This window comes from Prionailurus bengalensis, chromosome X (assembly GCF_016509475.1).
Source record: "Prionailurus bengalensis isolate Pbe53 chromosome X, Fcat_Pben_1.1_paternal_pri, whole genome shotgun sequence".
In the NCBI taxonomy this organism is placed as follows: domain Eukaryota; kingdom Metazoa; phylum Chordata; class Mammalia; order Carnivora; family Felidae; genus Prionailurus; species Prionailurus bengalensis.
In genome coordinates this window covers 37101884-37125320 of record NC_057361.1, presented here as the reverse complement: position 1 = coordinate 37125320, position 23437 = coordinate 37101884, and the positions used below count along the sequence as shown (strand labels likewise).

The window sequence follows — 23437 nt, the reverse complement described above, 5'->3', positions numbered from 1 at the left end:
GGCAACACCCAGAACCTCATTCCCTGGCTGACCCTGTGCATCCACTCCCTCTAGTTGCATTTTTATCCTGACATGTCTAACATTTATAGGAAGTACAGGGAGCAGGGTAGGTACTGAAAGCTTGGGGGTAGGGGTAGGTGATGAAAAAGAGGCTTAAAGTCTCTGTCCCTGCCTTCCTGACCTCTCTCTAGGCTGTCTCTACGGAGGGCAAGCGCTGGACAGATATTCGTTGAGTTTGGGACAGAATGCGGAGAGGCTGTCTCTACGAATTGTTCCTCATTGGTGCACACGTTCCTGGATAGTTTTTGTTTAGTCCTTTTCTTGTAGGTGGACGACTCTCCTTCCCCAGTCCTCATTTTCATTAAGGAATGCACAGTGGCACTAAAAGCATCCGCCGCCCAGCAGGGTCTGGAATGACAGCCTCTCCACCTCTCTTCTTGTTTTTCCCATTCATTAGGAACCTTTCCCAGCGTCTTTCCCCAGCAAAAACCGGGAAAGGCTTCCTGCGGTTACAAAAGAAGAGAGGGGAGCGGCCAGGGTTCGAGGCTCTCGCCGCAGAGAGCCAAGAACGTGCGTTCGGTCGTGGACCTTTTGTCCCTGGTCCCCTTCCGCTGCTCGGTCGCGGAGGGGACGACCCCACCGACCCCCGCCTAAGCAGCTGCCGCCCGCGCGCCCCTCGGGCCGACCCCCCGCCCCTTCTAGATCCCCGACGCCCGCCCGTTCGCCGTGACGTGACCCGTGGCGCGCGCATGCGCCGCTCAGCCCCGTTCCCGGTCCCTCGGCCACCGCCTCCCGACGGGCTGGAGTGGGCGGGGCCTGTGGTTCTGGAAGCCGCGCGGCCGTAGGGGGAGGAGGGCGTGTGTGCGCGAGGCGGGTGCGCGGGGCTCGCGAGCTGGTCGGCGGCTGGGGCGGAGGAGGAGGAGCTGAAGGCGGTGGCCGGGGCTCCCGCCCGCACAGACAGCCAGTCCCGCGAAGCCCCCTCCCACTCTCAGGCGGGCGGCGGCGGCGGCGGGAGGAGGAGAAGGAGGAGGGAGCGTCTCTGCCGCCGCCTCCTGGTCCCCAGCGCCGATCTGCCGCCGCCACCTCCCTCCGCGGCGATCCTCCCTCCATGGTCCTGCCGCGGCCCCCCCTGTAGCCCGAGCTGCCCCGCGCCTCGCCGGAGCCAGCCTCGGCAGAGGGAGCGGTCGCGGCCTCGCGGCCCGCGCGGGCTGACGGGCGGAGAGCGCGGCGCCGCGCGGTCTCCGAGGATCCACACGCCGGGCAGCGCGGCCCGAGCAGCGCGAGGAGCAGCGGGCGGGCGGGCGGCGCCGGGCCCGGGCCGCCCTCGCTCCCGCGCCCCGGCCCCGCCGCCCGCGCCGGGGCGGTCGCCCGCAGAGGAAGGCGCCGCAGTCTCCGGGCCTCGCAGCCCCACTCGAGCGTCCTCAGCACCGAGGGCTCGCGGGTCCTGAGGGGAGGAGAGCCAGGGGCCGGGCACTGAGCTCTTTGGCGCCCCCACCCCCGTTTTCGGAGCCCTCCACGCTGCGGCCGCTGTCCCCTCCGGACCATGGCCGACGACGACGTGCTGTTCGAGGATGTGTACGAGCTGTGCGAGGTGATCGGCAAGTGAGTCGCTACGCGAGGGAGCGGGAGTGTGGAAAAATGCATTTCAGTGATGCCCGGGTCCTCCCGCACCGGCACCCGCTCCGGGCCTGCCCCCTGCCCTCCTCCCCTCCGCCTCCCTCGTCCTCCTCACCCGGGCGTATTTATAGACGTGTACCTGGACCTCCTGCCGGGCGGGGGTCCCGGGGGTTCTCAGCCAGCCGTGGAAGTCACCGAGCCGAGGTCGGCCACCCCACGAGGCGTGCGGCCGGCCGAAATCCGCTGTCTGCATTTTATCTGACGGTTGCACAGGGACGTGGCAGCCCCGATTTTATAGTTGCTTCCTGGGAACAGTTGGGGTTATTGTTACCTTGCGTGTACCACAGACCATTAAGGAAAAGAGCAGCTTGCATTTCCTCTGCTTGCATGGACCGATAGAGAGAGAACGTCCAGGGTTTTTAATTGTGGGGTGTGTGTCTATTGTGCAGGATATTAGATAGATGTCTTTGTGTTCACCCCATGCCCGGATTGGACGGGGTCATTTTCAGACGGGGTGCGTTCAGTTTCAGCAAATTCCTTACCCGGTGTAGGCCAGCGTGGAAAGAGTTGGGGGTATCCGAATTTTTAATGCCTCGTTATGCAATGACTGTTAAATCAGTGTTCGAGGCTTCCCTCGACTGTTGTTGGGATGGTGGTGGTTCGTGTGGCAGAGCCGTCTGCTTTGAGTCACCGGGCTGGTCTAGAATATAGAACTGACAGTCCAAATGCTCATCCTTTCATCTGTGTTGTATAATTACACTAGGGAAAAGCAGGGAATCAGATTAATCACAGTGCTGATTGAGAATTAAATCTGCAGTTCCTCATCTAATTGTCCATTCCTTAAATCTGTTTTGAATAGTTTCCTTTTCATTCTTGTCAAACAGTATTCCAAGTGCACAATCCTGCTAATTTGTTTGTGAGGCAAAGGCTGGCGATCTGAAGTTGATTTCCTAGTTCAGCGTGTATTCTGTGCCTTTAGAAGTTGAGATCAGATTTAAGAGCAATTTTTGCTCCTTTATGAAGGATTGCTGGGTAGCTACCGTTGAAATATTTTACCTCTTTTTGGAAGCGGTGCTTTATTGTCTATTTTAAGGTCCGCAGTTGGGAAATGAAACCAAGACCTTAGAGCAGTTTACTGTATCCCTTTTAAGTTGTCTGCAGTACTGGATTTCAATTTGTTTAAGTGCGGATAACTCATTTTTTTTTCTTCTATGTTGAGGTATTACAGTGTTGCCTCACATGGTGAAATTATGGGTAGAGCTGGCTACACACTTTCCTCAGACCCAATTGGTACAAGGACATGTTACTCCTTGCCCCTATTGTTACATGACCAGCCTGTCTATTAGAAGAAGGATGTCCAAATGCGCCCTGGTAAAGTGTTTGTGGAAGTGCTCGAGAGCAGCGCTGTCCACAAGATATATAATGCAAGGCACATATGTAATTTTATAGACAAAAATTTTACATATGTAAATTTTGCAATAGCCGCATTAAAAAAATTAAAAGCAAATAGGTGCAGTTGGTTTTAATAAAATATTTTATTTAAGCCAGTAGACCCAAAACTGTTAGCACTTCAACACGTATTCAGTGTAGAAATTATTTATGAGATATTTTACATCCTTTCTTTCTTTTGTGCTCAGTCTTTGGAATCCAGTGTGTGTTTTACACTAACAACACATCTCAGCTCTGACACTAAGCTAAATTTTCATCGGAAATACTTGATCTGTATTAGATTTCATGACATTTGCATTTGCAAAAGTAGATTCACACACCCAAGTTTTCTCAAACATATCTAAAAGTTTTCTAATAACCTAATCGATATCTCTTTCTAAATTTAAATTGTAATTAATTAAAATTAAATAAAATTCAAAATTCAGTTTCTCAGTTGGACTAGCTACATTTCAGGTGCTCCATAGGCGTATGTGGATAGCACCGTTCCATAGAGACAAATACGTTAAAAAAAAAAAAAAATCTCCTTGGTTGCTTCATTCTTAGCACCCAGGTGAGGTAAATTAGGTGTTTCCCAAAAGCTCCCAAACGACTGTGTGGGTGAGTGATATTTGTTGTGTCTTAGTTACATTTGCTTTAAATGAGCCAGCAAAGTCATAATTGGAATATGTGAAATTAAAATGTTAATTATATTGTGATGACGGAATGTAACCATCATTGGATCAATGTTAGTAACCAGTTCTGATTCCTTAAGGTCTGGAAGACTGATGATGTGATCTCTTTAGGTATCAAAAAGAAGTGGTCAGCATCACATTAGCACAATCAGTATTCTGCTGGCTTATAACTGATAGAATGTTTTCAGGAAACACCTCTGGTAGAACTAAATTCATCTTTTCTGTTGCTTCAGAACTGCATAAGGAGGGAGAGCAAGCTAATTCTGAGGTGATAGGCACGCTGTGGCTACCTTAACGATTGTGAAGTGAAATCTCATTCATAGCCTACAAAATCGGACTTGGTCAGTGCCATTTATAATATGCCATTTCGTGAAATAATGAATTCAAGGTAGCTTTCATGGTAAAGAATGTAATGATAATGTTCCTCACCCTGTGTAAAGGTTGAAGGTTTCTCCGGTAAATTGTCTCAGCATATATTGATCTGGAAATTGAAATTCACTTGAGATTTTCTTGCAGGGACCTTGACAGCATACATTTTAACTTAGAATTTGTTCAACTCCAGATTTACACAGAAAGGTCTTGAAGCTGTTCACTTGTAGTGGAAGCCTTTTTGTTGATTTCTATCCAGGTTCTCTAGAATTGTGATTTTCTTTTATCCCAAATTAGTATCACGAATTGTTTTTGACCTTAGGTCTTAATAGGTTTAAATTTCCATCGAGATACTTTAAAATGGATTTCAATTTTCAAGATCAGTTGAGCACCCACTCACTCCCCTACCTCACTTCTTATCCACTCACTCACTCATCCACTGTCTTGGAGGGAATCATGTGCCTGATTCATTATGAATATTGGGAGGATGGCATATCGTTTTTTAAAAAAATAAACTCTTTTCCCTTGTGTTTCTTGTTTTTGAAAGTCTTACAAAAGCTCCTTCGAATGCCTATTGTTTCCATAACATTTTCCTGTGTAACATCTTTCAAGTGACTAAAACAAATCACATCACCAATGATGATGGGACCTTATCATAGCCCCAAAACTTCTTGTCTTAGTAAGATATAGCAATTAGTGGAAAAGAAAGGTTTTTACGCAAATGCAGGAAGTTGGCTAATTTTTATGTCATGATTATTCACTGCATCTTTTGCAAATGTAGAGTTTTAGAGATAAGTGTACAATCAGTAATATTCCGTGAAGGAAATTTTAAGAAGATTCATCCAGATTAAAACACAGAAATACCTACCTTCATGGTACAGCAGTTTCTGTGAAAGAGAATAGCAAAATGCACACCGTTTTCACCTTGTGGAGGGTGAATATTTACCCTCATTTTTAGGGTTCTTAGTAACCTGTAACTTCTGACTTTCCTGCTTCAGTAGGACACATACTAAAATTGAAATGATGCGGCGTGACCCCCTGCTCAGGGATGACATGGAAGTTTGTGAAGCATGCTGAATTTGCTAGTACCTTGAGAACACTTATCATATTTAATTACAGTTTCTTATTTATGAGTCTCTCTACCTAGTTAACAAGGAACTTCTTGAGGGCAGGGAACATATATATCTTTCTCCATTACTTAACACAGTGCCTGCAATGTAACAGTTGCTCATTGACTATGGAATGAGTTGAGTAGTTTTAATAAAATCTCATTAAAAGGCAAAAAGCATGTTTATCAACCTCAGAGCAATTATTGTCCCAAAAGGCTGTATTCGTTTAAAGCAGTGGATCTCCACCTGGCTGTATATTAGAATCACCAGGGGAGCTTTTAAAAAAGATCAGTGCCAGGGCCCTGTGTCAGAGCAATAAAATCAGAATCTCTGGGGGTGGGTGCTGGACATTGGTATTTTTTGGGAGCTCTCTAAGTGATTCTGATATGCATTTACGATTGAGTCATTGGTTTAAAACTTAGGTTATGTATGTAATATTTTGGGACTGGCTTTTCAGAGGCTTACAGTTTTTGAAAAGTAGAATGTTTTTTGGGGAGGTATTGAAGCCAAGAGACCCAAATATGAGTTTTATCTTCTCTATGCTGTGTTTCTGAGCCTTGTTGTATAAGAATTTTGTTTCAGCCTGTGTTTGGCTTTGATTTCTTGGGTCTTTTAAGATTCGCATTGATTTATGATGCTCATCTGTGTAATGCTAACACAGTGACTGATGTTTGGAACAACCCGGAATGGGGATTGCTTCAATAGCAGTTGATGATGGCTGTCCACTAGAGTGACTTAATTTAATATTAAGAGATTTATCAGTTTAGTACAGATTGTGTTTGCACATATACTCTATTAAAAGAGTATGGTTATGTTGCTTATATAGTTTAAATTCCATACTTGACATCCCAGTAACACTGTTTACCAGAGAATTGAGTTAAATGCAGCCTTTATGTAAATGCTGGGTTAATAATTTGTAAGGTATATAATTTAACACGAAGAAAAACTCAGCTTTACTATTTTTACTAATTACTATGGCTTTCGCATATATTGATTGGCCCACTGATAATGGTTTCCAGTACCCACAAAGGGGAACATTACAATATGTTGGAACATCTTTCTGGGAAATTTTATCTAGTCATTATAGGCAAATTAGTTTTTAATGTTTGGGAAAGTGTGAGCCTGAAGAAACCAGGAATTTTCCAGAAATGAGTAGGTGTTTCATGAAAGAAGGGGTTGATCCGAGTGACAATCACATGAGGTATAAGAAACACAGTCGCCAGCTAGCCTGCTGGTGGCCCAGAAAGAGTCAAGCCAAGGGGGTTTAACCGGAGTTCCATAGAAGAAAAACCTGTTAAACACGGTGGTGGATTCCTGCACATGGCAGACCTTTTTGGGAGTAGGTAAGCAGTGTTGATTTCTGATGATGGAGTTTGCTTCTGGGACCATTTTAGAGGGAACTGAGCTACTCATTGGCTTTTCTGTGTGTGAACAACTTTCTCCGAGTCTCCTCATGTCCACTTTTTACAGACTGTCTTAGGACTTGGAGTTTCTGAAGTGTCACTTGCACATTGTCTGTATAAATACTTCCTGTGTCTCCCTTACCTTCCATGACTCTGACATGCTTCTGTGTCCTTGACATACACAGCTCACTCCTCCCTCCATTTTCACCTTGGATCTGCAACGGTTTCACCGGACAAACTGTCTCTCTAATGTGCCCTTAAATTGTGTTCCTGGATATTTCTTTTAAATTGAAAATTCTTTTACGATCTCCAGTTGTAGCTCTGACCAATAAATAAAAGAAGCAAGTATGCCTTACTTTCTGAGATTGTTCTTGAGTTACTGCATTTTTGCACATGTTTTCACATTTTAAATTTGCCGGAAGCACCGTTTAAAAGAACTTTGACATAAGCTTGTTTCAAAATAAAAACAAAAATTTTTTATACCCCTCATGCTTACTTCATGAGGGGTATTGACATTTATTTCTTCTAATGTTAGGCATTTTACATATATTATCTCCTCTGATTATACCTGTTTTACAGAAAACACTGAGATTCAGAGAGGGGTAACTTGCCCCAGATCACATGCAATTCCAACTGGTTCTAAAGTCCATTCATTTCATGTGGCATTCTGCTGCTGATTCCAGTTGTGAAAAATGCTGCATTGGGTTTCTTTCAAGGAAGGCCCAGGCCTTCATTTTCAGACTTTATTTATGGCAGATTTTAAACATTTATTTTATTTTTTAAAGTTTATTTATTTGTAGAGAGAGAGGGAGGGAGGGAGGGGTGGAGAGAAAGGGGAGACAGAGAATCCCAAGCAGGCTCCACACTGTCAGCACAGAGCCTAACGCGGGGTTCAAACTCACAAACCCTGAGATCGTGACGTGAGCCAAAGTCAAGAGTTGGATGCTCAACCGACGGAGCCACCCAGGCACTCCTATTTATGGCAAATTTTAATCGTTCAACTTTCTCGTTATATTTCTTATCTCTTTATTAGAGGTTCCATACTACCATTCATTGTTTTATCTATTTTTACTTTTTGTCTTTCTCTTTAACGCAATATTGGTGTTTGTCACCAAACTGATAAGTGTACACATTCTTTAGAAATGGAAATACAGAATCTTGCCCATCCATCCAAAATATAATTTGTTTTGGAACTTCCTCTACCCCTTTTACTCTTCCAAGTTTTTCCTTTCAATTGCCTTGCTCCAACAACCAGAATAGTTGGTTAAGTCCTCCTCTAACTTGCCACACCAGAAGTAATGAGGTTTCAGAGATAGGTGTTTGTTGGGAGTGAGGGTGGGGTGGTTATTCCTATATCCTGTGCTAAAAATCCTGAGATCAGTTCTCACGGACTCTGAAAAACATATACTGCACCGCAGCTGCTGGGTTGTCAGTGTCTAGTCTAGTCAAGTGACTGAGTTACCGCTGCACAGCAGGTACCTGACCCCGGCCAACAAGCCGAGGGGGTGTGCAGCTCGGGCATTTTTGGTTTTATGTTTTAGTTGCAACTGACAGTGCAGATTCTAAAACCACCACCTATGGCTCTGAATTCATGCTATAGGGTTCAAGGTGCTAGGATCTGCTCTCTTTTCTTTCTCTCCAGGGGCCACCCAGTGTCTTGGTATCTGCTCTTTCAACTGAGTAAAATGTAATTACCCTGATGGCCATTATAATATTATGGTATGATTGGTCATAGAGCCCCAAGTCAGTACAGAGAGAATCTCTCTGTCTTTCTATACCAGGAGGATTTAGTGTCCGAAGCCAGTTTGACTTAATGGAAGTTAATATGTATTTGCAATGTTGAGATGTAATAATTTTCTATTACTTTCTCTTTATAAAGTAACTAGTCTTATAAAATAAATTATAAAATTAATTTTAAAATATAGACTGTACAAAGGTAAATAAGCCTCCATCCACTTTCCCACCATCCATAGCCCCACTCTCCAGAGGTAACCATTGTCCAGTTCTTGTACATCTTTCTGGAAGGTTTTGTTTAAAAAACTGAATCGGATGGGGCACCTGGGTGGCTCAGTCAGTTAATCTTGCGACTCTTTGGTTTCAGCTCAGATCATGATTTCACAGTTTGTGAGTTCAAGCCGTGTATTGGTGCGGGCCTCCTTAGGATTCTCTCTCTCCTTCTCTCTCTGCCCCTCCCCTGCTCTCTTGCTCTCACTCTCTCTCAAAATAAATAAATAAACTTAAAAAAAACCTGAATGGGATCATATTTGCACACTATGCTGAAATACTAATTTTCCGTAGAAAAATACTGTCTCTGCTGACCTTTCCGTATCCATCTATGTCTCTGTCGAACTCTGTCTCCCCTTAAACTGCTGCCCCGTATTCCATGATATGGATTGGTACTGTAGCTTTGAGTTGAGTGCAAGCCATTTCTAAGTAGACATTGCTGGAAATGCTGGCCTGGAGTTTGGTTGAGAGGTCTGGAATGTGAAGGTGTGGGAAGTAAAACTGAGTGAATGAGTTCTTCACAGGTAACTGAACTAGGGAGCTGTGGGTTGCTCTACAACTCACAGAGCTACAAGAGTCAGGATAGCTGGACATCACAGAAGTTTTAAAGTGGGGAGGATCAATAATGTAAAATGCCAACACTGTGGTGGAAGATTAAAAAGAAGGCTTGTTTATAACAGACAATTTAAAGCATTTATCAAAATGAATATAATGTCCAATATCAATTCATGGTGTAACTGGAAAGCAAGGTCTGGCCTCATTTCTGTGGATGTTGGTAATATACTATTTCTCTGTGAATCTATCTCTACGCCAATGTATTTAGGGTAAAAAGAAGAAGGAACAGGTTTCTTTTTCATTATAATTGTGTGTTGCAGATTTTGATGGCTGGCTTTAAGGTAAAACCATTTGGTTTTCCTAAGATTAGGTACTTTTCATTCCTCTGCTTGGTGCATAACTGTCAATTAAATGGAACCTTTAATGAAATGATATGGTAAATTTTAGATACTTTAAATTTACTTTAAGTTCTTAACAGTAGTCAAACCATTCTTATTTTCTTAAATCCCTTCCCCACAGGAACTGCATGTATCCTTCCTTGTCTCAAGGTTTTGGGTCCCCATTGAATGAGTGTAGTAGTCTCCTCTTCTTTCACATCCCTCCCCCCGCCCCTCCCCAACTACATTTGTTCATTGGCTTTTCTTTTAGTTGTCCACATCCATTCACAGTAAGAAATGATTCCTTTATTGTACTTAAGCCCATTTTTTTCTATGAAAGTGCACATTATTTCATTGTAGCATTCCAGTCTTTTTTATTTCTTTTAATACACTTTTTTTTTTTTGCTTTGTTGCCACTGTCTTGAATATTTGAATCATTTACAGTTTGGAATGATGATTGTGTTCTCTGTGTAGTTTAATAACATCCAAACTATACTATGTTGAGTCTGTATTTCAGGCTTTTAATTTTAACCCTGAGTTTAGAGTATCTTGGTGTATTTAAATCTAGGATGGAAGTATTACTGCCTAGCTATATGGAGATTCTAATGTTGTATTAAGATACTCTTGATATTATTAATTCAATTATGAGATCTCTAACCCTGCTAAGATGTGCAGATTACCATCATACCACTGCTATTTTATGGAATCTAATTTGTGTTTTTAGGAAACATCATAGATTTTCAGCCTTTTTGCTTACCCTTGGTATGTACTTTCCCCCAAACATATGAATCAACATTGTTATGTAGCTTTGTGAGACAGCCCCCTAAGATATGATCTGGTAGCCTTTGGGCACAGTGTGGCCATTTTCTCCTTATTTATAGAAAGAATGATAGCCACTTCACAAGCTATTTGCATGGATTAGTGATTGTAAAGTGCAGCATAAGTATTTTTTATTTCTAGAATGTCTCTGAGATACTCAAATTACTTTTGGCAGCTATGTAGATAAGTTTCAACAATTTCCAAATGTGCACTTTCTCAGTGCTAAACACAGGCTCAATTACATAAATAATATGGTGAAATGAACATTCTTTCCTATCACGTGTATAAAATTGTTAGTGGTGCTAACAGTTTATTCATTTGTTCATTTATACATTCGTTTCTAGCTGTGTGGCCCTGGCCAAGTTAGTTAACCTCTCTGACTCTCAGTTCTTTATCTGTAAAATGAGGGTGATAGCATATGCCTTGCAGGATTAGTGAGAAGTAAATAACATGATCTGGGTAAAATGACTAAAGGGTAGGTATTGTTATTTTAATTGCCATTATAATTAAAAAAAATATTTCTAATTTTTTTAAAGTAAACTCTACCCCCAATGTGGGGCTCAAACTCATGACCCTGGATCAAGAGTTGTATGCCCCACTCATTGAGCCAGCCAGGTGCCCCATTGTTCATCAAGTACTTGAGTTCTCAGGCCTCAAGGAGTTCTGTCAATGGGAGAAGTTGACAAATAGTTCAAGTGTAATATAACTCGACATGAAGTCCTGTTAAAGGCAGGGCTGCATCTGACTATTCAGCTAGTATCCTCAGCATAACTTGGTAACTGACACATTGTAAGTACTCAGTTATTGAAGGAGTGAGCGTTAAGTGAGCAATCCAGAAACTGGGACCATCTAGTAGTAAAAGTTGGAGACACCATTACAAGCAGAGGTAAGGCTTGAATGATTTATTAGTCTTCTTGGGTAACTCATGTCATCTTTTTATGCCCATTGCCTCATTTAGCACAAGGAGTAGAGGAATACAGGTAGAGAAAATTAAATCTTACAAAACTTAGAAAAAGGTTTATCCTATTTTTTAAAATAACCTTATTTTTTAAGAGCAGTTTTGGGTTCACAGTTACTATTTTAGTTGAGTGACACAGGTAACCTGTATTATAAGAAATTCAAACAATAAGCATTTGGTTAGAGTTTTTAGGGACAACTTTAGGAATTCCCCCCCCCCCCACACACACTTTTTTTTTTTGGTCTCAAATTCTATGGCTTGAGTGTTCATTATATGCTGGACCTGGTGTTAAATTCTTGATGTTTTTCTAATTTAACCTTGGCCACAACCCTTCCCTTTGAGGCAATCACCCTCTCTCCTTTTACAGATGAGGAAACTGAGGAAGAGGGAGATCAGTAACTTTACCTGGATTGAGCCCCACATTGCACTCTGCGCTGACAGCATGGAGCCTGCTTGGGATTCTCTGTCTCCCTCTCTCTCTCTCCCACATGTGCGCACATGCTCTCTCTCTCTTTTTCTCAAAATAAATAAATAAGCATTTTTTTAAATAAAAGAAAAAAAGACTAACATTCTGATTTTAGATGTTTCAGCAGATTAACAGAATGCATTTTTTGGTAACAGCTTTATTGAGATATAATTCACATACCATACAATTTACCAATTTAAAGTGTACAATTCAATGCGTTTTAGTATATTCACAGAGTTGTGCAACCATCACCACAAGAAACTTTCAGCCATTTTCATCACCAAAAAAAGAAACCCTGTATATGTTAGCTTTCAACCCCATCCATCCCTAGCCCTAGGTAACAACCAATCTACCTTCTATCTCTATAGAAGTGCCTGTTCTGGACATTTCATATAAATGGAATCCTACTGTATGTGGTCTTTTGTGACTGCTTCTTGGTCTAAGCATAGTGTTTTCAAAGTTCATCCATATTGTAGATACATCAGTACTTCATTTTTAAGGCCCGTTAATATTCCATTATGTGGATATACCACATTGTATTGATCCATACATCAGCTGATGGGCCATTTGGGTGGTTTTCCCCCTTTGGCTATCATAAATAATCCCGCTGTGGACACTGATGTACAAGTTTTTGTGTGGACATATATTTTTATTTCTCTTGGGTATATATGTAGGAGTGGAATTGCTAGGTCAAATGGTAACTCTGTGTTTAACATTTTGAGGAACTGCCAGACTACTTTCCAAAGCAGCCGCAGTATTTTGCATTCCCAACAGCAGTGTATGAGTCTTAGAATGCTTTTTAATCAGGTGAGTACCATCAGAGTTTGCCCATAGAGTCTGTTCAATACACTGTAACATAAATAAAAGTAAATTTTATGCGTTATTGGTTAACCTTTTATCTCATAGACCTATGTATACTAATTTTCATCAATTTTAGATATTGTAGGCCAAGAGTTGGCAAACTATCTGTAAACTACCAGATAGTAAATATTTTAGGTTTTGTGAGCCATACAGCATCTGTCACAGCTATTCAGCTCTACCATTGTAGCATGAAGACAGTCATATGAAAACAAATGAGTGTGGCTGTGTTCCAATAAACCTTTATTTACAAACATAGGTGGTTAGGTTTAGCTCTTGGGCTGATCCTGTTGTAGATTAAAAATGAAACTGGAGCTTCTTGTCCAGTTCCTATTCTTATTTATCCTCAAGGTTGGGATATTATTTCAGTGGTCTCAGTAGCCCCATAATAAGTAGGTTGTTTCTGAAAAATGGAAAGATATTGAGGCTGCTTTGCTGAACCATTTTCACTATTAAATGGGGAAATGCTATACATTTACTTTTTTGTGGGTTTTAAATTTATTTTTATTACTATTTTTTTTAGTGCTTTTGGATTCTTTTTTTAATCCTAGGTTAAAGGGAAGAAACCCATCAAAATTATTTTAAGATTGTCTGACCGGAGGCAATATAAATGTGGAGTTCCTGAAAAAAATTATTTCCTTCATTCTTGCTTATTGCCTATAGACTGGATGAAAATAGAGCTGAGAATGTACTAGAATTTTTCAGAAATGAGAGGTTACTTAAAATACTAGTTTAAGGGGCGCCTGGGTGGCGCAGTCAGTTAAGTGTCCGACTTCAGCCAGGTCATGATCTCGCGGTCCGTGAGTTCGAGCCCCGCGTCAGGCTCTGGGCTGATGGCTCAGAGCCTGGAGCCTGTTTCCGATTCTGTGTCTCCCTCTCTCTCTGCCCCTCCCCCGTTCATGCTCTGTCTCTCTCTGTCCCAAAAATAAATAAACGTTGAAAAAAAAATACTAGTTTAATAAAGTTAGAGGGAAAATCACTAGCTAAATCTCCATTCCTAATTAGAGAGTAGTGATGTACCATCAATGTATATTTTATGACTTCACGAAGAACCCCTGATAGAGTCATTGTTTGGGGTTTGTGTGTGTGTGTGTGTGTGTGATGTAAACAAAACTTCAAGTTCTATTTTCTGTTTGAAATCCATTTTATTCAATATATATTGTGGTAGTAGACATACACTAGAGTACATACATTTAATGTGCTTTGTGGTTTAAAAAAAACCTGTCATTGCCTCTTATGTAGTTAGGAAAGATAGTGTTCTTTGAGCTTAGAACTCTTCATAATTTGTTTGCAAGACTGTTCTAGATTATAATTTTGCAGTGCTGTGGAAAGCTCCAAAGATTATGGTAAAAGAGGAAATTTTGTATCACAGCTTTTGTCTTTGCATTTGGGCATTTGACACGTGAATTAATTGTTCATAATTTGAAATTTCAGAACCGAGATAAGGAAAATCCCAGCATATATGTTTAGTAAACAGCCATATATGTAGGACTAATGAATATTATAGTGTTCTTTTATGTAACTTCCCGAAATTTTATGATGGCAGCAGTGTCCACATTTTAGCAGCGAATAAAATGAGGTAGAAAGATCCTAAAGGTGCAGTCTGTGATACAATTGAGCGCTGACTAAATTACCTACATTTACAGAGCAGCACTTCATGCACTAGGTCACATTACATTGTCAGGCAGAAGAATGACCACATTGGAAACTGTTTAGACCACTTCCTTCAATTAAAATACTTCTCTTGGTTGGCTTCAGAGGACAGTAGAAGGCACCTTTTCCTATTATAATCCATGGACAGTATTACTTATATTGCTTTATTTAGGTTTGAAGTTTTTGCTGACTTCCATCTGAGCCATTATCTCAAAAACAGAATGGTTTGCTTTTATTTAGATAGAATAATTACTGGTCTTCTTAGGTTTAGTATCATCTTAACTGGGTGTTTGTCCCAGCAGTAATACATGGCATTGAATTTGAAATGATCCTTTTGATAAATATGTTTTTCTTTAATTTAGCCACTTGTAAAATAATTAGATGCTTGTAAAATAAACAAGAAGGCGTTTTCACCGAGGGCTTTCTTTAATTATGTTTCATATAAATTAAAAAAAATTGTTACTGGAGTATTCAGATCACAGGTTAGAGTGAGAACGTAATTATCTCACATTATAATCAACGTATATCATACTTTTAAAAGCATGCTAATAGGGATGGAAAAAACCCCTCTACTGACCATATGCATTGTGGGTTATGCTTCTTTCTTTCCTTCCTTCTTTTTTCTAAACATTTCGCTCTTATAATGGATGTGAAACTGATTTGTGTAAATATCTATTCAAATGAATACATTTTCATTATCATCATTGCATAAAGAGCCCGGGTATCTGGAGAGGGAGATGCTAGGCTTGCTGCTCTACTTTTTGGATTATCTCCATTAATAGTATTTCTCCCATTGCTGAGTGTTTCTGTTGTACTGCTGGAAGGGATCACTGTACTTCCATAATCTATGACCCACTTGCACTAAAGGTTGAGTGTGCTTTATTTTATTTATTTATTTATTTTTAAGGTCGAGTGTGCTTTAAATTGCCATCTCATTCAAGTTCAGGCTTCTTGGTTAGACTTGCAGCAGTGGCTTCAGAATTCAGCCCATGAACGTGAATATGGACTTGAACATATTGGAATAATATTTTTCCCCATGAACACACATTCATAGACAAAGTCCTGAAAAGATATGTATAAATTGGATTTGATAAATGTGGCTTAAAACTTACCAAGAAAAATAGTATTTTAAGAATTTTTTAAAATAATGGTGACAGATTACCACTTTGTTTTCTTCAGTTTCTTGATCTTGTAAAAGAAGGATAGTAAAGGGGGCACATGGGTGGCTCAGTCGATCAAGCATCCTCTTGATTTCAGCTCAGGGCATGATCTCATGATTCATGAGATCGAACCCCAGGTTGGGCTCCATGCTGACAGCATGGAGCCTGCTTGGGAATCTCTCTCTCCTCTCTCTGCCCCGCACCTGCTCGATCCGTCACTCTCCCTCTCAAAATAAATAAGTGAATATTTTTTAAGAAAGGATAATAAAGGCTGTATTATCTTATTAGATTCTTATGAACATAACACAATTCTTCAGAACTCTTAAGCTGCCTTGCATATATTCTTACTTTAATTTTACTGAGATGAAGAACTTCTAATTAGAAATGGGTTGTGTTGAATTTTCTTTGATTTTGCAAGAATCATCTACCTTTGTCTTTAATATTTGTTATATTTTCTTCCTTGATTTCTAGAGCCTAATACTTCTCACTCTTTATAGGACTTAGAACATGTTACATGAAAATGTTGAATAAAGAGATTTCAGAATGAATTATGTGTATTTTACTGGTGGGACAACGTTTACACCGAAAAAAAAAATCCTGACTAGTTTGTTTCCCCTTGATTCTCTTTCAACTATTTAATTTATTTGAACTTTGAAGTTTGGAACTTACTGTAAGTAACAATTGTCTGTGGACAATCAGATGGGAACTGTGGCAGCTACTTAAAATATTGAACTCCTTGTTTAGTAGTAAGGTCTAGAGCAGTGGCTCTCAAAGTGTGGACCTCATTCTGACCACTAGCAGCAGTATCATCTGGGAACTTGTTAGAAATGCAGATTCTCAGGCCCCATCCCCACCCTACAGATATGAGGCTCTGGGGGTAGAGCTCAGCAATGTCTGTTTTAACAACCCTGGAAGGGATTCTGAGGTACGCTAATGTTAGAGAATCACTGATCTGGAACTTTAGATCAGGGTTTCGTAAACTATGGCCCATGGGCCAAATTGACCCACTGTCTGTTTTTATAAATAAAGTTTTTTTGGAATACAGCCATGCCCATTCATTTAAATATCATCTGTAGCCGTTTTCACACTACAAGGGCAGAGGTGAGTAGTTGCAGCAGAGACCACATGGCCTGTAAAGCCGAAAATATTTACTTTCTGGTCCTTTACACAAAAAGTTTGCTGATCTTGCTTGAGTTGAAGCCTTGGTACTGTTTTCTTGCCCATTTTACTGAACTACAAATAGCTGAAATCAATAGGTAAACGCCTTTTTTTTTTTTTTTTTTTTTTGCTTTTACACCTGACCCTCTTATTTCTGCAAACCTGTTCTTCTCTCTGATGTCAAACTATAAGTCAGGGACTACAGACTTGTGAATGAAAATAATATGCAACTGTGTCCTTTCTTTCTATGTTTGTTAATTGTGGTAGCCTGTTTAACAATTCTGTGACATTCCCTCATTGATTCTGCACTGATATGTTCTTGGTTTTCCTGTACTCTAGTGTAACCTAACTTAATTAGCTTTTATAGTTTTCATTTTGCCCAGTTCTTACTACCTTTTTACATCCTCAAGAGAAAGCCCACGTTGTCACTACTGAGTTTAGGAATTCATGGGAGCCATTTGGTGTACTTCAAGCCATTGAAATAGTGCCATCTTCCCTGGAAAAATTTTTTTTTTTAATTTTTTTTTTCAATGTTTATTTATTTTTTGGGACAGAGAGAGACAGAGCATGAACGGGGGAGGGGTAGAGAGAGAGGGAGACACAGAATCGGAAACAGGCTCCAGGCTCTGAGCCATCAGCCCAGAGCCCGACACGGGGCTCGAACTCACGGACCGCAAGATCGTGACCTGGCTGAAGTCGGACACTTAACCGACTGCGCCACCCAGGCGCCCCATTCCCTGGAAAATTTTTATCCTTGACCTGGAGTACTATAGTCACTTGTACTTCACAAAGATGTTGGTGAGCACAGAAGTACCAAATATTGTGGGTAATCTTAGAATGTTTATGGGACAAGTTTTCGTTAGCCTTCCCATAACCAAAGATGACTGTTTCTATCCTTAGTTGGAATATCATATTCATTTGTACTTGCTCTCTGCCTTTAAGTTGATTGGTCGTCAGTGTCCTATGAAATACAAGAACTGAATTTTAATTTTGTTCTTACTGATATGCTTGGAGTCTTTCTGTTTACCCACATCACTGAAGGAAGTATAATTGCTTTTGAAAAGCTTTCTCACAGTCTCCATTAGTTCTAGTAGCAAGAGCAGGCAAAGGTATTGTTTTTGTATCTGTGATTCCATGGTGGTTTTAAGTTAAGGAACATGACTTGGCCAAATGATACTGAGCTATATTACTAGTGAGTTTGTTTGGTCCATGACTTCTTTTAGTAAATTTGGGTTGAGTACTTTGGCAGGAGATGCTGGGTGAGACACAGGAGATAGCTTGAAACTGGAAATGATTGAGTTAGACCTCTCATTTAGGCTTTCCCACTCAACTTAACTCATACGTCTTGCCCTGCTTACTCATCTCAGGGGTGAGGTACAATGAGAGAGGGTCAGGCAAAGGCCAGCCATCAGTGTGGCTACTTAGGTCCATTGCCAAAAGCAACCCATTTACAGGAGAATTTGAGCTTTACTGTTTTGTACAATGTAGTGTCGCCATGCAGTGTTTCAAAAATTAAATTGTTATTTATAGCAAAGAATAAAATGTGAACTCTTTAAAAGAGAACAGTGCTCTGCAGCCTTATTGTCCCAGTCAGCACAATAGCCACCCACACGAATCATCTGAACAACCTCATCATTTCTGTTTTATCTACCTGAAATGGGGGTCAGAGGTGGGTGGTGATGAAAGCTTGGGAGATCACGCCACCCTTTGGGCAAGAGAAATACTCTGGTGACTCATGCTGTGTTGTCCTCCCCTCTTATGCACCGGAGTCTGGGATAGCCCTGTGGAGCTGGAGGTAAGCTTTAATCCCCTTGTTCCTTGGCAGCTGGCCGTGCTTGGGAGCTGGGTGCTATTTCCCGAGAAGCAACTCGTGTAGACAACTTCTGCCAAATGCGTGGATTTTGAGCCATTTTAAAGGCTATGATGTCCAGACTCTGAATTTCTTAGTAGGCAGGGAGTGTCATTTAAGGGTATTTATGCTACTGGGATGAGGTTCATTATGAAATAGACACTGTAACAAGGCCTTCGTGTGACATAAACTTATTGGAGCTTGTGTATTTTTAAAACCATGTATTTCTTTAATATATATTTTAAGCTTCATTAGGTCAAGATTCATGGCTGTCATACTCATTGCTGTATCTGTACACCCAGGACAGCACCTGACACATAGTCGATGTTTTATATATATATATAGTTGTTGAACCAACTCAAAGAAGAGGAGGAAGTAACTGAATACATTGGAAAAGAGAAAATCTAGCCCATAATGCACAGTGAGGAGTTCATATTTTCATTTAGTGCTAATATTTTGCTGCTTCAAAACCATCTAGGGGCGCTTGGGTGGCTCAGTCGGTTGAGTGTCCGACTCTTGATTTTGGCTCAGGTCATGATCCTGAGGTCCGTGGAATTGAGCCCCACATCAAGCGCCACACTGTGCGTGGAGCCTACTTGAGAATCAGTCTCTCTCTCTCTCTCTCTCTCTCTCTCTCTCTCTCAAGAAAACAAAAAACAAAAAAACCCATCTAATTCTCATACTGTCCCTTTGAGGTAGGTTAGTACATATAGAATTGTACATAGATGCTGAGCATAATGGTGGAATCCTAAATAACACTTAGCTTCCCTCGTTGAGATGTATAAGATCATTGCTATAATTAAACTACATAAAGAAAAGAAGTTTCTAAGGTTGAAATGGAATGGAGAATTTTATAGTGAGTAAAATTACTAAAACTTGCTTACCTGATCTAAAACTGCTCCCTCATTTGTAAAATGGAGACAGTAGAATCTACCTAATGGCATTGTTATAAGGATTAAATGAGACAGTGGGTATAAAGCACGGTTCCTAGCACTTTACAAGTGCTCATAAACACAAGTTGCTTTTATCATCAACGGTAAGTTTTGAGAGCTTCCTCAGTGCCAGGCTTTGTGCCAAGTACCTCCTCCTTTCAGGTGTTGGCACAAGTTTCCCCTTCCTCTCTCCTTGCTGCCACACTCCTGATTCTATCTGCAGTGAGTCAAGAAGCTGGCATTGACCTTCAGCCACCTAGCCAGTCCTGCCTGACCTTGAATAAAGGGACCAGCTGCTAAATCCTGCCACCTGTCAAAGACGTTAGCCAGTGTGGTTATTTAAAGTTAACTAAAATTAAATAAAGTTTAAAATCCATGGACTATTTTCTTAAAGATCTACAAATGGCCAACAAACATTTGAAAAGGTTGTCAGCATCATTAGTCATTAGGGACGTGCAAATCAAAACCACAGTGAGATACCACCTCACACACACTAGGATGTGTGGCTCCAATTAAAAAGACAGATAATAATAAGTGTTAGCAAGGATGTGGAGAAATTGGATCTCTGTATACATTGCTGCTGGGAAGTGGTACAACCACTGTAAAACATTCTTGCCTGTTCCTCAAAAAGTTACAGTTTCCAATGAACCCAGCAATTCTACTCCTAGATATATACCCAAGAGAACTGAAAACATTTGTTCACACGAAAACTTCTACATCAGTGTTCATAGTAGCCAAAAGGTGGAAACAACCCAAATGACCATTTTCTGATGAATGGATAAACAACATGGGATAGTTGTGCACAGTGGAATATTATTCAGCCATAAAAGAAATGAGGTATTGGTACCTGCTTCCACGAGGATGACTCTCAAAAACATCACGCTAAGTGAAAGAAGCCAGACACAAAAGACCACATATTGTGTGATTCCATCTATATGAAATGTCCAGAATAGGCAAATCTATTGAGACAGAAGCTAGATTAGTATTTGCCAGGGGCTGGAAGAGGAGGAGGAGGCTGGTGGGTAACTGCTAAAAGGGTATGGGCTTGCTTTCTGAGATTATTTAAAAGTTCTGGAATTAGAAGTGCTTATTGATCAAGACACCTGTTTATGAATATACCAAAAAAACCCACTGGATTGTATACTTTGAAAGTGTGAACTTAATGGTATGTGAATTATATATCTCAATGAAGATGTTCTTTTTAAAAATTCTGCTCCTTAGGGGCACCTGGGTGGCTCAGTCGGGTAAGCGTCCAACTTTTGGTTTTGGCTCAGGTCACGATCTCACAGTTTGTGGGTTGGAGCCCCGCGTTGGCTCTGTGCTGACAGCAAGGAGCCTATTTGGGATTCTTTCTCTCTACCTCTCTCTCTCTGTCCCTCCCCCACTTGTACTCTCTCTGTCTCTCTCAAATATAAACTAAAAAAAAATTATGCTCCTTACTTGCACCAGCCCCATTTCAAATGCACAACAGCTACATGTCACTAATGGCTACAGAGTGGATGGTGCCGGCTGAGAACATTTCCATCACTACAAAAAGTTCTGTTAGAAAGCGATGATCTAGGGGTCCCTGGGTGCCTCAGTTGGTTAAGCGCCCGACTTCGGCTCGGGTCATGATCTCACGGTTCATGAGTTTGAGCCCTACATCCGGCTCTCTGCTGTCAGCACAGAGCCTGCTTTGGATCCTCTGTCTCCCTCTTTCTGCTTCTCTCTCTCTCTCTCTCTCTCTCTCAAATATTTTTTAAAAACCTTAAAAAGAAAGTGATGACCTAGAGGAACTGAGTTTCTCAGTCTTGGAACCAAAGAAAAGTAAGTGGTGGGGTCGGGAGGAGGGAAAAGCTCAGGTTTAAAAATCACAGAGGGAATGGAAGACAGGTTATGTGATTAGGCTTTGGAGAAATGTTACTTTGGGGTAATTTTACTCTTTGTTGCTTTCTGCCTCTTCCAGACTGGGCAATCCCCAAATTATTTTCATTTAATTCTCAAAGCAAACCCATGAGGTAGGCACTATCATTCTCACATTTTACAAATGACTTAATGGAGGCTTTATTAAGTTTTTGAAATTTGCATAGCTAGTGAGGGCCCAGCAGAGGTTCCTACCTAAGTTGTGTTACTCCAAAAGCACCTCACTTCTGTGTTACATTGTTGCCCTCTCCTTTTGGTTTTCTTGCCATCCATCCTCCACCCCCACTTTGTTGCCAGCCCAACAGAAAGCTATTCACGGTACCTTACATGCGCAGTGCTTTTTGTGTCTTAGCAGAAGCTGGTCTGTTAGCCAGCCCTCCGCAGTCCACCTGTCCTCACCCAGCACTCGTGTGTACCTGTGCTTCACTTACCTCGAAGCACTGTTCAAATATTCCTTCCCTTGTGAAGGTGTCCTGCCCTTCCAGGCTCAGCAGCCTTTTTTTTTTTTTTTCCTGTTTCCGTTTCTGTAGTTAATTTCTTAATAGTCCCAAAGTTAAAAGATATTTATCCAAGGAAACAATTATGTCACGCAGTGTCTGGGGCTGCTATATCACCTGGGTGAAGTTGCATGATGGATTCTTGCTTGTGACACCGTGAGACACTGAGCCCCATTTGTAGCTGCTGTGTTAGCGGCTGTAACAACGAGGGAAGTGGTTTTCTTGTTCAGTTCCTTGGATTCAATTTATACGAATTCCTTCTTTCCACTCACAAAGGTCTCCAGTCTCCATCCTCACTGCTGCAGTACTTGTCAAGGGTCTCTTACTATAGTTTTCAACCTAGGCTCTTTGAACTTGATAAAATAGTGCGATGTTTACATATTTTTCTATCCACAACACCCTTGTTGCTAAAAAAAAAGATACCTGATTGAATTCTGGACCTCTTTTCATGGCTTTGCCTGGATTTTGAGGTCATCTCGTCCTGACTTTATGCTAACATCAGTTTATTGTCTGATTGTGGTAGAGCATATCTTCCAGTAGCTTCTGGAGAAAGGTTGAATGGGAAGTAACCTTGGAGAGTGTGTATAACATGCTAAATAAGATGCCTATATCCTAGTTCCTGGAATGTGTGAATATATTGCCTCACATGGTAAAAAGGTCTTTGCAAATGTCATTAAGTTAAGGATTTTGAGGTGGGGAGATTATCCAGGTAAGCCCCATGTAAATAAGGGTCTTTATAAGAGGGAGGCAGGGGGCTCAGAGTCCATAGATGGGGACATGACAACAGAACTAACCAGAGGTTGGAGTGATACCTTTGAAGATGGGGAAAGGGGCTGTGAGTCAAGGAATATGGGTGGCCTCTAGAAGCTGGAAGAAGCAAGGAATCAGATTCTCCTCGATGCCTCCAGACAGAATGCAGCCAACACCTTGATTTTAGACTACCTTAGCTCTCCAGAACTGTAAGAGAAAAAAAAAAATCTGTTCTTTTAAGCCACGAAGTTCATAATAGTTTTTTACAATAGCAGTAGGAAACTATGAAGATAACATGTATGGAAATGTCTTTATTGTGCCCTTTGACTTGATTGATTGTTTATGTAGACATAATTTAGATAATAAGATAGAATTCTAGGTTGGAGATAGTTTGCCCTCAGAGCTCTAAAGGCACTATTTCATTGTTCTAAAGTTGTTTATCTTTTGTCACTTTTTTTTTTTTTTTTTTTTTACCATTTTACTCTACCTGCTTTTTAGACTTTATCTCTGGGGTTCTCAAATATCGTGATACATAATTTGGTGTGGATGCTCTTTTATTCACTTTATGGGCCGCTCCATGGGCCTTTCAATTTGAAGACTCATTTCTTTCAGTTGTGGAAAATTAATACTTTTTGATAATTCCTTCTCTTTTGTTTTTTTTTTTTTCAGAACTCTTATTTCTTGGATTTTGACCCTCCAGTTTTACATTCTCTGTCATATTTTACATGTTTCCTCCTCTTGTTTTGCTTTCTGGGAGTTCCCTTCAACTCATTTTTCAATTCTGTAATTCATTTCTAAGAGCTGTTCCCCCCCCCCCCCCATTGACTTTTGTTTCTTGGGTGCTAGATCTGATGTCTTCAAAGAGAAAGATCATTATTTTG

At 41.0% G+C, this 23437-nt stretch overlaps 1 protein-coding gene across 19 annotated transcripts in view; it reads left to right on the top strand.

The window, feature by feature from the left end:
- Positions 1–1404: 1404 nt before the first annotated feature.
- The window catches only part of CASK (calcium/calmodulin dependent serine protein kinase), a 358988-nt gene continuing 336955 nt past the window's right edge, over positions 1405–23437 (top strand). For all 19 annotated transcript variants that reach the window (XM_043570170.1, XM_043570169.1, XM_043570160.1 and 16 more), the window contains exon 1: positions 1405–1602. In XM_043570170.1, coding sequence (XP_043426105.1) covers positions 1544–1602 — 59 coding nt within the window. In that variant the 5' untranslated portion in view covers positions 1405–1543. The remainder of the gene's footprint in view (positions 1603–23437) is intronic.